The sequence below is a fragment of the Oncorhynchus masou genome, chromosome 29, assembly GCF_036934945.1.
Source record: "Oncorhynchus masou masou isolate Uvic2021 chromosome 29, UVic_Omas_1.1, whole genome shotgun sequence".
In the NCBI taxonomy this organism is placed as follows: domain Eukaryota; kingdom Metazoa; phylum Chordata; class Actinopteri; order Salmoniformes; family Salmonidae; genus Oncorhynchus; species Oncorhynchus masou.
Window position 1 is genome coordinate 88,807,794 of NC_088240.1, and position 11,410 is coordinate 88,819,203.

Consider the following 11,410-nt stretch of genomic DNA (forward strand, 5'->3'; position numbering starts at 1 on the left):
ACAGAGAATAGTATCATGCTGGCACTGACTAGAACACAGAGAATAGTATCATGCTGGCACTGACTAGAACACAGAGAATAGTATCATGCTGGCACTGACTAGAACACAGAGAATAGTATCATGCTGGCACTGACTAGAACACAGAGAATAGTATCATGCTGGCACTGACTAGAACACAGAGAATAGTATCATGTTGGCACTAACTAGAACACAGAGAATAGTATCATGTTGGCACTGACTAGAACACAGAGAATAGTATCATGTTGGCACTGACTAGAACACAGAGAATAGTATCATGCTGGCACTGACTAGAACACAGAGAATAGTATCATGTTGGCACTGACTAGAACACAGAGAATAGTATCATGCTGGCACTGACTAGAACACAGAGAATAGTATCATGTTGGCACTGACTAGAACACAGAGAATAGTATCATGCTGGCACTGACTAGAACACAGAGAATAGTATCATGTTGGCACTGACTAGAACACAGAGAATATTATTATGCTGGCACTGACTAGAACACAGAGAATAGTATCATGCTGGCACTGACTAGAACACAGAGAATAGTATCATGCTGGCACTGACTAGAACACAGAGAATAGTATCATGCTGGCACTGACTAGAACACAGAGAATAGTATCATGCTGGCACTGACTAGAACACAGAGAATAGTATCATGCTGGCACTGACTAGAACACAGAGAATAGTATCATGCTGGCACTGACTAGAACACAGAGAATAGTATCATGCTGGCACTGACTAGAACACAGAGAATAGTATCATGCTGGCACTGACTAGAACACAGAGAATAGTATCATGCTGGCACTGACTAGAACACAGAGAATAGTATCATGCTGGCACTGACTAGAACACAGAGAATAGTATCATGCTGGCACTGACTAGAACACAGAGAATAGTATCATGCTGGCACTGACTAGAACACAGAGAATAGTATCATGCTGGCACTGACTAGAACAGGCCTCAGAAATCTAAGAAATCACATGATCTCAGGGAAAAGCACAATTGCACTGACCAATGGGAGAATAGACTGTGATTGTGAAATGGAAGAATCTCTCGCCAAAGTTCCCCAGGTTTTGACCGCTTCAGCCAAACAGTTAAATAAACTGCTCTGTTTGTAACACCAGATCTAATCCTGTGAAGAGGATTTTGAATAATAATATCCCAAAGATGACTTTCTTATTTTAGTTGTAATCCTTTTTTGCCCATCTTGAACCAACCAGTTGAAGAGAACTATAGAACAGTTGTCTTTTCAATGAAGTTGTGCCAATTTCTTGATTATTGATGATTGACAGTAAGTGGCATCCTGCCTCAATCAGGCAGTGACTACAAATTACATAACTTTTTAAACTTTTGTCTCAGAGGGAGAGGGGAAGGGAGGAGCATAAGAGATTGACATGGGGATTGAGAAAGAGAGAAACAGGAGAGATCTATATAAGCTGAGTGAATAAAACTGTGAAGATAGGGTCTGTGGACAGAGCAGGAGGAGAGACAGTGAACAAGAACCATGGGCTCTCCCGTCTGTCTTGTGGTGCTCTTCATTTTGGCTGCTGAGTCTGTACATGGACAGGACAGGTAAATGTTTCAACAATATCTTCATGAAACATTTCACCATGCAATATCAGTGCCTTCCTGTGTCCTGTATGTGCATGTAGCTTTAACTTGAACTGACTTGTACTTATGTTTTAGCATGTTCACATGCACTGTAAAAAAGGATTCAGGTGGTTAGTCAATTACACTTGAAAATATAATTATTTTGACATAAAAAAGCGTAGTTGTCATCTTTACTTGAATATAATTAGTACTTTACATTACTTGTTCTATCAACCCCCCCCCCCAAAAAAAATAATGAAATCAGCATGAGATAAATGCAGCATCTACACAACTGTTTGTGTATAAAAACAACTACAAGGAAAATTGTGTTTAACTTACTCAATTATCATAGTATTTCCTTTCAACTAAAGAATTGTAAGTTCTTCCAACAACTTGTCATGTGGCTCTTTTTTAAAAACTTTACGATACTTTTACACAATGTTGTTTGCACGTTTGAAGAATGAAAAAATCCCATTTCCACATTAGTATCAAACAGTTTGTCATGCTATGAGGTGTAATGGATCAAGATGAACGGATATCCAAACCGTAGGGCAAATTGACATTCAATGATGTGACCACCCATTCTCACTATTAGTTAGATCATGCGCCCCACTCTTGACAGAGGCAAATACCTAAATCTACAATGCTTACAACTTTACCTCCAGTTAGTGCTAGTGGAATAAGCTCTGCTCTCAACAATTCCTGTTTCAGGGGATAAAGATGCCAAGCGATGAAATACATAAAGACATATTTAGCACAAACACTGTTTAACACGATCAATGAAAGTAACTAAACAGAAAGATTAAGTAGATCAAATGAAGTTGTCTCTTAGTCACTAAGTCACTAAGTTGTCTCTTAGTCATTTTCATGCTAGACTTAATATATTAGTGTTTGTGAAACACTAAAATGTAAGTATATTATACCTAAAAATACCTCATGTTGGAAATCCTCAAAAAGCTGATGGAAATAGTTGCCTACATTTTTTAAAGTGGAACTAACACAATATGTTTTACAGTGCGAGACGTTTATATTAGTTGTATTCTAATCTAATGTTTCAACTCAGATTAATCTGAGTACTTCAATGCCTCTGAATGACTTGCACATTTAGCCTTTTGATATACTGCTGTTGGACAAACATAAAACATCTTTAGGTTTTTGTCTCTGCCCTTAAAGTGATACTTTCCATTGTAGTATTGGGTGGTAGATACAGTCTTCTAAATGCTACCTTCTCTTGGCTCAGGTTCTTTATCTCAGCTCCCAATGTGTTCCATGTGGGGGTGAAGGAGCGTGTTTATGTCCAGCTGGGTAAAGCCCTCCTGAATAAACGTGTTACCCTCTACCTGGAGCATGAGGAAACTACACATCTGATGTCTCAAAAGAGCAGCACTGTGTGTACTGAGGAGGGACAGATCCAAACTGTGGAACTAGAGGTATGACTTAGTGAGACTTGCCTTGATAAAATGAATGACCATACAGACTATATCACAAACCAGAAAAAGGAGATACACTAGGTCTCATTGGTTTAATTTCAATGCTTTTCCCACCTTGCAGGTAGAAAGGGACAAGCTGCCCACCTTTGTGGATATTCCCTATCTTCTGCTGGTGGCTGAGATGGATGGGGTGTCAGACAGAAAGATGGTGAGGGTCCTCGTCTCCCAACACAGAGGCTACATCTTCATTCAGACTGACCAGCCTATCTACAACCCTAAACAGCAAGGTACATCTACAGTCTACATGAAATAGAACCCCATCTTAAAGGGATACTTGGGATTTTGGCAATGAGGCCCCTTATCTACTTCCCCCAGAGTCAGATGAACTGGTGGGTATCATTTTTATGTGTCTGTGTCCAGTATGAAGCAAGTTAGAGGTAGTTTCAGGAGCCAATGCTAACTAGCGTATCTGCTAAGACACCTATAGACATCTGACTCTGGGGAAGAAGATCAAGGACCTCACTGCCAAAGTCCCCAAGTACAACTTTAATATTGGTCAAAGGTTTACAATGAAGATATTATATTAGGATATTTTCTTTACCAGTGAGATACAGGATATTTACCCTCAACCACTCAATGAAGCCCCATGATGACGTTTTTCAGATCTCTATTTTTGTGAGTACAAACTTGACATTTTTGACCACATTCCATTGTTACACATTCCATTTCATTCGATGAAGTGTTAAAATGTTTATCATTGTGGTGGAGATCTCTGATGCCAAAAAGCTTGTTTTGATGTTTGAAAGAGTTGTGAAATAGTAACTGATTTGTATTGTAACTGATTTGTATCTCCTTGGTAGAATGCGGAGGGCAACCGGATAATGAAGACTCTTAAGAGAGCTACAGATGGAATATTCACCAATATCCCCTTTAATATCCCTGATGTCTCAGAGTACAGTCGCATATTATTTGCTATAGAAATTCCACAATTATTCAATGTTAGCATCTATTAATTGACTGATATTGTGCAACTATCCTTATTTGGTCAATTGATGGCATGATTTACAATACATTATAATAAGACAACCGAATATCATACCTGATGTGTTTTTATTTTAGAATGGGTGTGTGGAGGATCGTGGCTCATTACCAAGGAGATGAAAAGAATGCTGTTACTCGAGAATTTCAAGTCAAGAAATTTGGTTCATATTTTCTCTTTTTATCTCCTTTGCTCAACTTACTCTCTATTTACCATTTGAATATTTCAAGATTAAAGTCAATCTTTCTTAAAATATTTTACTGAAATTGTATTCATGCTATTATTTATACATTTTCTTACACATGGAGAAAGGATAAGAAATGTTTTGTTGTTTTGTTTCAGTGCTGCCGAGCTTTGAGGTGACCGTCATACCTAAGCAAAGCTACTTTCTATTGAACACTGAACAGTTCACCTTCACAATTTTAGCCAAGTAAGCCAAGTAAGATTTAATCCTGATATCAACTGTTTCCCCACTACAACATCTAGCTTCTTACAAAGTGCTGAAAATAAAATGTCAAATCAAATTGCATTTGCCACTTGCGCCGAATACAACAGGTATAGTAGACCTTACAGGGAAATGCTTACTTACAAGCCCTTAACCAACAATGCAGTTTTAAGAAAATACCAACAAAAAAAGTAAGAGATAAGTAAGAATAACAAATCATTGAAGAGCAGCAGTAAATAACAATACGGTGCTATATACAGGAGGTAAAGTACAGAGTGAATGTGTGGGGGCACCTGTGTCAAGGTAATTGAGGTAGTATGTACATGTAGGTAGAGTTATTAAAGTGACTATGCATAGATAATAACAGAGAGTAGCAGCAGCGTAGAAGGGGGGGGGGGGTCTGGGTAGACTTTCAGGGTAGCCATTTGATTAAATGTTCAGGAGTCTTATGGCTTGGGAGTAGAAGCTGTTTAGAGGCCTTTTGGACCTAGACTTCATGCTCCTGTACCGCTTGCCGTGTGGTAGCAGAGAGAACAGTCTATGACTAGGGAGGCTCTAGTCTTTGACAATTTTTAGGGCCTTCCTCTGACACCGTCTGGTATAGAGGTCCTGGATGGCAAGAAGCTTGGCCCCGGTGATGTACTGGGCCGTACGCACTACCCTCTGTAGTGCCCTGCAGTCGGAGGCCGAGCAGTTGCCATACCAGGCAGTGATGCAACCCATCAGGATGCTCTCGATGGTGCAGCTGTAAAACATTTTGAGGATCTGAGGACCATGCCAAATCTTGGCAAGTCTCCTGAGGGTGATTAGGTTTTGTTGTGCCCTGTTCACGACTGTCTTGGTGTGCTTGGACCATGTTAGATTGTTGGTGATGTGGACACCAAGGAACTTGAGGCTCTCAACCTGCTCCACTACAGCCCCGTCGATGAGAATGGGGACGTGCTCGGTCCTCCTTTTCCTGTAGTCCACAATCATCTCCTTTGTCTTGATGATGTTGAGAGAGAGGTTGTTGTCCTTGCACCACACGGCCAGGTCTCTGACCTCCTCCCTATAAGCTGTCTCATCGTTGTCTGTGATCAGGCCTAATACTGTTGTGTCATCAGCCAACTTAATGATGGTGTTGGAGTCGTGCCTGGCCGTGCAGTCATGAGTGAACAGGGAGTACAGGAGGGGACTGAGCACGCAAATGTAACTTTAGTTTGGGCTATGTGGTTCTCATTGAGACATTCACCCAAGTACAAGTCCTCTAAATGTTTATGAAATCTCTGAATATGTTCTAGAACTCTGTCAGTTGGTCTGACTTCACTGTATCCCCCCTCAGCTACTCCTATGGTGAGAGTATAAAGGGAGCTTTCCACTGCCGGTTTGGACTGAAGGAGAAAACACTCGGGCCAGATGGTGAAAAAGACAAGATCGTCTTCATCAGAGGATTGGAGCTGACTGGATCGGTGAGAGGATAAATGTGGCATATTTCAATCAAAATATCTGTACTCTTCGATCAGAGAAGAAGACTCACAAAGACTAAAGCTCTGGGAGCTCTGAAGGACAACTGACGTGGCGGCCAACCTATTTCTACATAAAGTTACAACGTTTTGGTTTAAGCAAAGCTTGAGTTATGGTTTGACCAAAAACCTGTCGCTTGCCTTTTTCTCTCAGATACAAGATGGAGAGGGGTCGGCGGTTCTCCAGGAATCCAAGCTCCGAGAGCAACTCAAATCCAACCTCAACACCACCCTCTCAGACGTGGTCCAGAGAGAAGCACAGCTTTACATGGCCGTGTCTGTCACTGACATCATCAGTAAGGCATCAGTTGTTGTTCTTAGTTTGACCAAAAAGAGACTTTTGAAATGTGGTACAGTCATACAGTAGGTACAAGACAACTAAACGATATTGGTAGTGTACTGACTTTATCCCTTCACCAGGTGGTGAGCTACAGGAAGCAGAGGTGTTTCTTCCTGTTGTTTCCCAGCGTTACACTGTAGACGTGTCCCGTACCCGCTCTCACTACATCCCCGGAGTTCCTCTCAGTGTAGTGGTAAGCCTCAATTTGGATGACAGAGATACGTTAGATTGAACAATGTCTATCTGTGAAATGATAAACGGTATATTGTTTTGTCCGGTGATCTGTTAGGTGGTGGTCCGTCTCCCAAATGGTTCCCCAGCTGTTGGAGAGCCAGTGAGAATGCATCTGCCAGAACTCCAGGATGGAGACCAAACTGTAAAGACTAACCAGCAGGGCGCAGTGTGGCACGATTTTAACCTTCCCAATCTTGATCGTGACATTACTGTGGAGGTAAATATAACAAAATAGTCCAAATAAAACTGTAGCTTCTAGCAGTAGCTTCAAGCAATACAGCAACAGGCTGTGAACTAAACACTGAAGGAATCACATGAAAGTAAAGACTAAAGGTTCTCTCTTCTTCTATCCCTTGTTTTCCCCTCTCTGTTTCCATCAGGTGACTGTAGATGACCAGAAAATAACCAAAGACGTCAAACGTACATCGTCTCCTGGCAACACCTATCTGAGCGTGAGCGTGAGCCAAGCGATTCTGACGCTGGGTCAAACCCTTTCCGTTGTATTCAAAGTCTTCAATGGGCCACCAGATGATGGGTTTATTTACTACATGGTGAGAGATATATGCCCAATGTATGACCATACTAGAGACACATATTTCCCTCAGATTACACAGATCCACAAAAAAATTGAAAACCAACTCGATTTTGATAAACTCTCATATCTACTGGGTGAAATACCACAGTGTGCCATCACAGCAGCAAACTTTGTGACTTGTTGCCACAAGTAAAGGTCAACCAGTGAAGAACAAACACCATTGTAAATACAACCCATATTTATGCTTATTTATTTTCACTTTTGTACTTTAACCATTTGTACATCATTATAACACTGTATATGTACATAATATGACAATTGTAATATCTTAATTATTTTGGAAGTTCTGTGAGTGTAATGTTTACTGTTCATTTGATTGTTTATTTCACTTTTGTATATTATCTACTTCACTTGCTTTGGCAATGTTAACATGTTTCCAATGCCAATAAAGCCCCTTGAATTGAATTGAATTGAAATCACAAGGAACAGGACATGGTGGAAAAGTTCTGTAACTGAGAGGAAAAACAATCACTTCTCTGTTTTTAATCGTCAGGTGTTCAGCCGTGGAGTGCTAACAAAACAGGGTTCTGTCAAATCAGGAGACTTAACAAAGGTTCAGCTTCCAATCACGCCTGATATGACCCCCTCCTTCCGTCTGATTGGCTACTACTATGATCAGAAAGGTGACATCATTACTGACTCTGTGTGGGTAGACGTCGAAGATGCTTGTGAGGGGACAGTGAAGGTGAGTGAACAGCGACTGGAGTAGATCAGCATCAGCATTGACCGAGAGAGTTCTGGAGAATAAGACAGCAATGTGGCCAAAGCCTGTTAGAAACACAAAACAAAGAAAGAGAAATAAAAGGTTTAATCTATGCTGACTGTTAATAAGTTACAATTCAGTTCAGAGTCATTTACTAATGATACGTATTTGGTGTTATCATCCTAATCTCTTCCTATGTATATTTATATGCTCTAGGTATATGTACAGTGCCTTGCGAAAGTATTCGGCCCCCTTGAACTTTGCGACCTTTTGCCACATTTCAGGCTTCAAACTTAAAGATATAAAACTGTATTTTTTTGATGAAGAATCAACAACAAGTGGGACACAATCATGAAGTGGAACGACACTTATTGGATATTTCAAACTTTTTTAACAAATCAAAAACTGAAAAATTGGGCGTGCAAAATTATTCAGCCCCCTTAAGTTAATACTTTGTAGCGCCACCTTTTGCTGCGATTACAGCTGTAAGTCGCTTGGGGTATGTCTCTATCAGTTTTGCACATCGAGAGACTGACATTTTTTCCCATTCCTCCTTGCAAAACAGTTCGAGCTCAGTGAGGTTGGATGGAGAGCATTTGTGAACAGCAGTTTTCAGTTCTTTCCACAGATTCTCGATTGGATTCAGGTCTGGACTTTGACTTGGCCATTCTAACACCTGGATATGTTTATTTTTGAACCATTCCATTGTAGATTTTGCTTTATGTTTTGGATCATTGTCTTGTTGGAAGACAAATCTCCGTCCCAGTCTCAGGTCTTTTGCAGACTCCATCAGGTTTTCTTCCAGAATGGTCCTGTATTTGGCTCCATCCATCTTCCCATCAATTTTAACCATCTTCCCTGTCCCTGCAGAAGAAAAGCAGGCCCAAACCATGATGCTGCCACCACCATGTTTGACAGTGGGGATGGTGTGTTCAGGGTGATGAGCTGTGTTGCTTTTACGCCAAACATAACGTTTTGCATTGTTGCCAAAAAGTTCAATTTTGGTTTCATCTGACCAGAGCACCTTCTTCCACATGTTTGGTGTGTCTCCCAGGTGGCTTGTGGCAAACTTTAAACAACACTTTTTATGGATATCTTTAAGAAATGGCTTTCTTCTTGCCACTCTTCCATAAAGGCCAGATTTGTGCAATATACGACTGATTGTTGTCCTATGGACAGAGTCTCCCACCTCAGCTGTAGATCTCTGCAGTTCATCCAGAGTGATCATGGGCCTCTTGGCTGCATCTCTGATCAGTCTTCTCCTTGTATGAGTTGAAAGTTTAGAGGGACGGCCAGGTCTTGGTAGATTTGCAGTGGTCTGATACTCCTTCCATTCCAATATTATCGCTTGCACAGTGCTCCTTGGGATGTTTAAAGCTTGGGAAATCTTTTTGTATCCAAATCCGGCTTCAAACTTCTTCACAACAGTATCTCGGACCTGCCTGGTGTGTTCCTTGTTCTTCATGATGCTCTTTGCGCTTTTAACGGACCTCTGTGGAGAATATCACAGTGCAGGTGCATTTATATGGAGACTTGATTACACACAGGTGGATTGTATTTATCATCATTAGTCATTTAGGTCAACATTGGATCATTCAGAGATCCTCACTGAACTTCTGGAGAGAGTTTGCTGCACTGAAAGTAAAGGGGCTGAATAATTTTGCACGCCCAATTTTTCAGTTTTTGATTTGTTAAAAAAGTTTGAAATATCCAATAAATGTCATTCCACTTCATGATTGTGTCCCACTTGTTGTTGATTCTTCACAAAAAAATACAGTTTTATATCTTTATGTTTGAAGCCTGAAATGTGGCAAAAGGTCGTAAAGTTCAAGGGGGGCGAATACTTTCGCAAGGCACTGTATATGCTGTAGGTATATGTATATTTATATGCTCTAGGTAAAATCAAAAGATGAATATCTACCTGGAAACACGGCAAAGCTGGAGATAGACTTAAATGGTCAGAAGGCCAAAGTTGCCTTGCTGGCTGTGGACAAGGCTATTTATGCTCTCAATGCCCACAACAAACTCACCCCCAAACAGGTAAGCTATTATTTTAATATTATTATTTTATTTGTTGGGGAGGGGGCACATCAGCTTTAATATTGCAGAAATATTGTAGCTTCCATCAATGTAATTGTCTGCATAACTTCTAATCCCCTTATATATTTTTTTGGGGAATATACAGTACCAGTCAGAAGTTTTAGAACACCTACTCATTCAAGGGTGTTCTTTATTTTTGCTATATTCAAATTATAGAATAAAGGTAAGACATAGAAACTATGAAAAAAACACACATGGAATCATATAGCAACCAAAAAAGTGTTTGTCATGCATAGGTGTAATAGGTGGCAGGGAAGTCAGGCGCAGGAGAGTAAAATGGAGTCTTTTAATAAAGTTCACGGAGTATGCTCCATAACACTAAATGTACATAAAAAAACAAACATGGGTACGAGGACCCGACGCGCACCTATACAACAATCACACTACACTGACAATAAAACAATCTCTGACAAAGACATGAGGGGAAACAGAGGGTTAAATACACAACAGGTAATGAATGGGATTGACAACAGGTGTGTGGTAAGACAAGACAAAACCAATGGAAAATGAAAAAAGGATCAATGATGGCTAGAAGACCGGTGACGTCGAATGCCGAGCACCGCCCGAACAAGGAGAGGCAATGACTTCGGCAGAAGTCGTGACAGTGTTAAACAAATCAAAATATATTTTAGATTTTAGATTCTTCAAAGTAACCACCCTTTGCCTTTATGACAGCTTTGCACACTCTTAGCATTGTCTCAATCAGCTTCATGAGGAATGTTTTTCCAACAGTCTTGAAGGAGTTCCCACATATGCTGGTGACTTGTTGGCTGTTTTTCCTTCACTCTGCTGTCCAAGTCATCCCAAACCATCTCAATTGGGTTGAGGTTGGGTTATTGTTGAGGCCAGGTCATCTGATGCGCTCCATCACAAATAGCCCTTACACAGCCTGGAGGTGTGTTTTGGGCCATTGTCCTGTTGAAAAACAAATGATAGTCCCACTAAGCGCAAACCAGATGGGATGGCGTATCTTTGAAGAATGCTGTGGTAGCCATGCTGGTTAAGTATGCATTGAATTTTAAATAAATCATCAACAGTGTCACCAGCAAAGCACCCCCACCCCATCACACCTCCTCCATGCTTCAGGGTGGGAACCACACTTGCGGAGATCATCCGTTCACCTACTCTGCGTCTCACAAAAACACGGCGGTTGGAACCAAAAATCTCAACTTTGGACTCATCAAACCAAAAGACAGATTTCCATCTGATCTAATGTCCATTGCTCGTGTTTCTTTACCCAAGCAAGTCTCTTCTTCTTGTTGGTGTCCTTTAGTAATGGTTTCTTTGCAGCAATTTGACCATGAAGGCCTGATCTCCTCTGAACAGTTGCTGTTTAGATGTCTGTTACTTGAACTCTGTGAAGCATTTATTTGGGCTGCAGTCTGAGGCTGGTAACTTATCCTCTGC

The 11,410-nt window shown here is 40.8% G+C and overlaps 1 protein-coding gene across 1 annotated transcript in view; it reads left to right on the forward strand.

The window, feature by feature from the left end:
* The first annotated feature begins 1,455 nt into the window (after positions 1 to 1,455).
* c4b (complement C4B (Chido/Rodgers blood group)) overlaps positions 1,456 to 11,410 on the forward strand; it is a 21,501-nt gene continuing 11,546 nt past the window's right edge. Inside the window, exons 1-14 of the mRNA XM_064946811.1 lie at positions 1,456 to 1,597; positions 2,856 to 3,045; positions 3,167 to 3,332; positions 3,650 to 3,720; positions 3,906 to 3,997; positions 4,165 to 4,247; positions 4,427 to 4,514; positions 5,851 to 5,977; positions 6,186 to 6,327; positions 6,452 to 6,564; positions 6,661 to 6,822; positions 6,986 to 7,156; positions 7,694 to 7,885; positions 9,800 to 9,943. Coding sequence (XP_064802883.1) covers positions 1,530 to 1,597; positions 2,856 to 3,045; positions 3,167 to 3,332; positions 3,650 to 3,720; positions 3,906 to 3,997; positions 4,165 to 4,247; positions 4,427 to 4,514; positions 5,851 to 5,977; positions 6,186 to 6,327; positions 6,452 to 6,564; positions 6,661 to 6,822; positions 6,986 to 7,156; positions 7,694 to 7,885; positions 9,800 to 9,943 — 1,809 coding nt within the window. The 5' untranslated portion in view covers positions 1,456 to 1,529. The remainder of the gene's footprint in view (positions 1,598 to 2,855; positions 3,046 to 3,166; positions 3,333 to 3,649; positions 3,721 to 3,905; positions 3,998 to 4,164; positions 4,248 to 4,426; positions 4,515 to 5,850; positions 5,978 to 6,185; positions 6,328 to 6,451; positions 6,565 to 6,660; positions 6,823 to 6,985; positions 7,157 to 7,693; positions 7,886 to 9,799; positions 9,944 to 11,410) is intronic.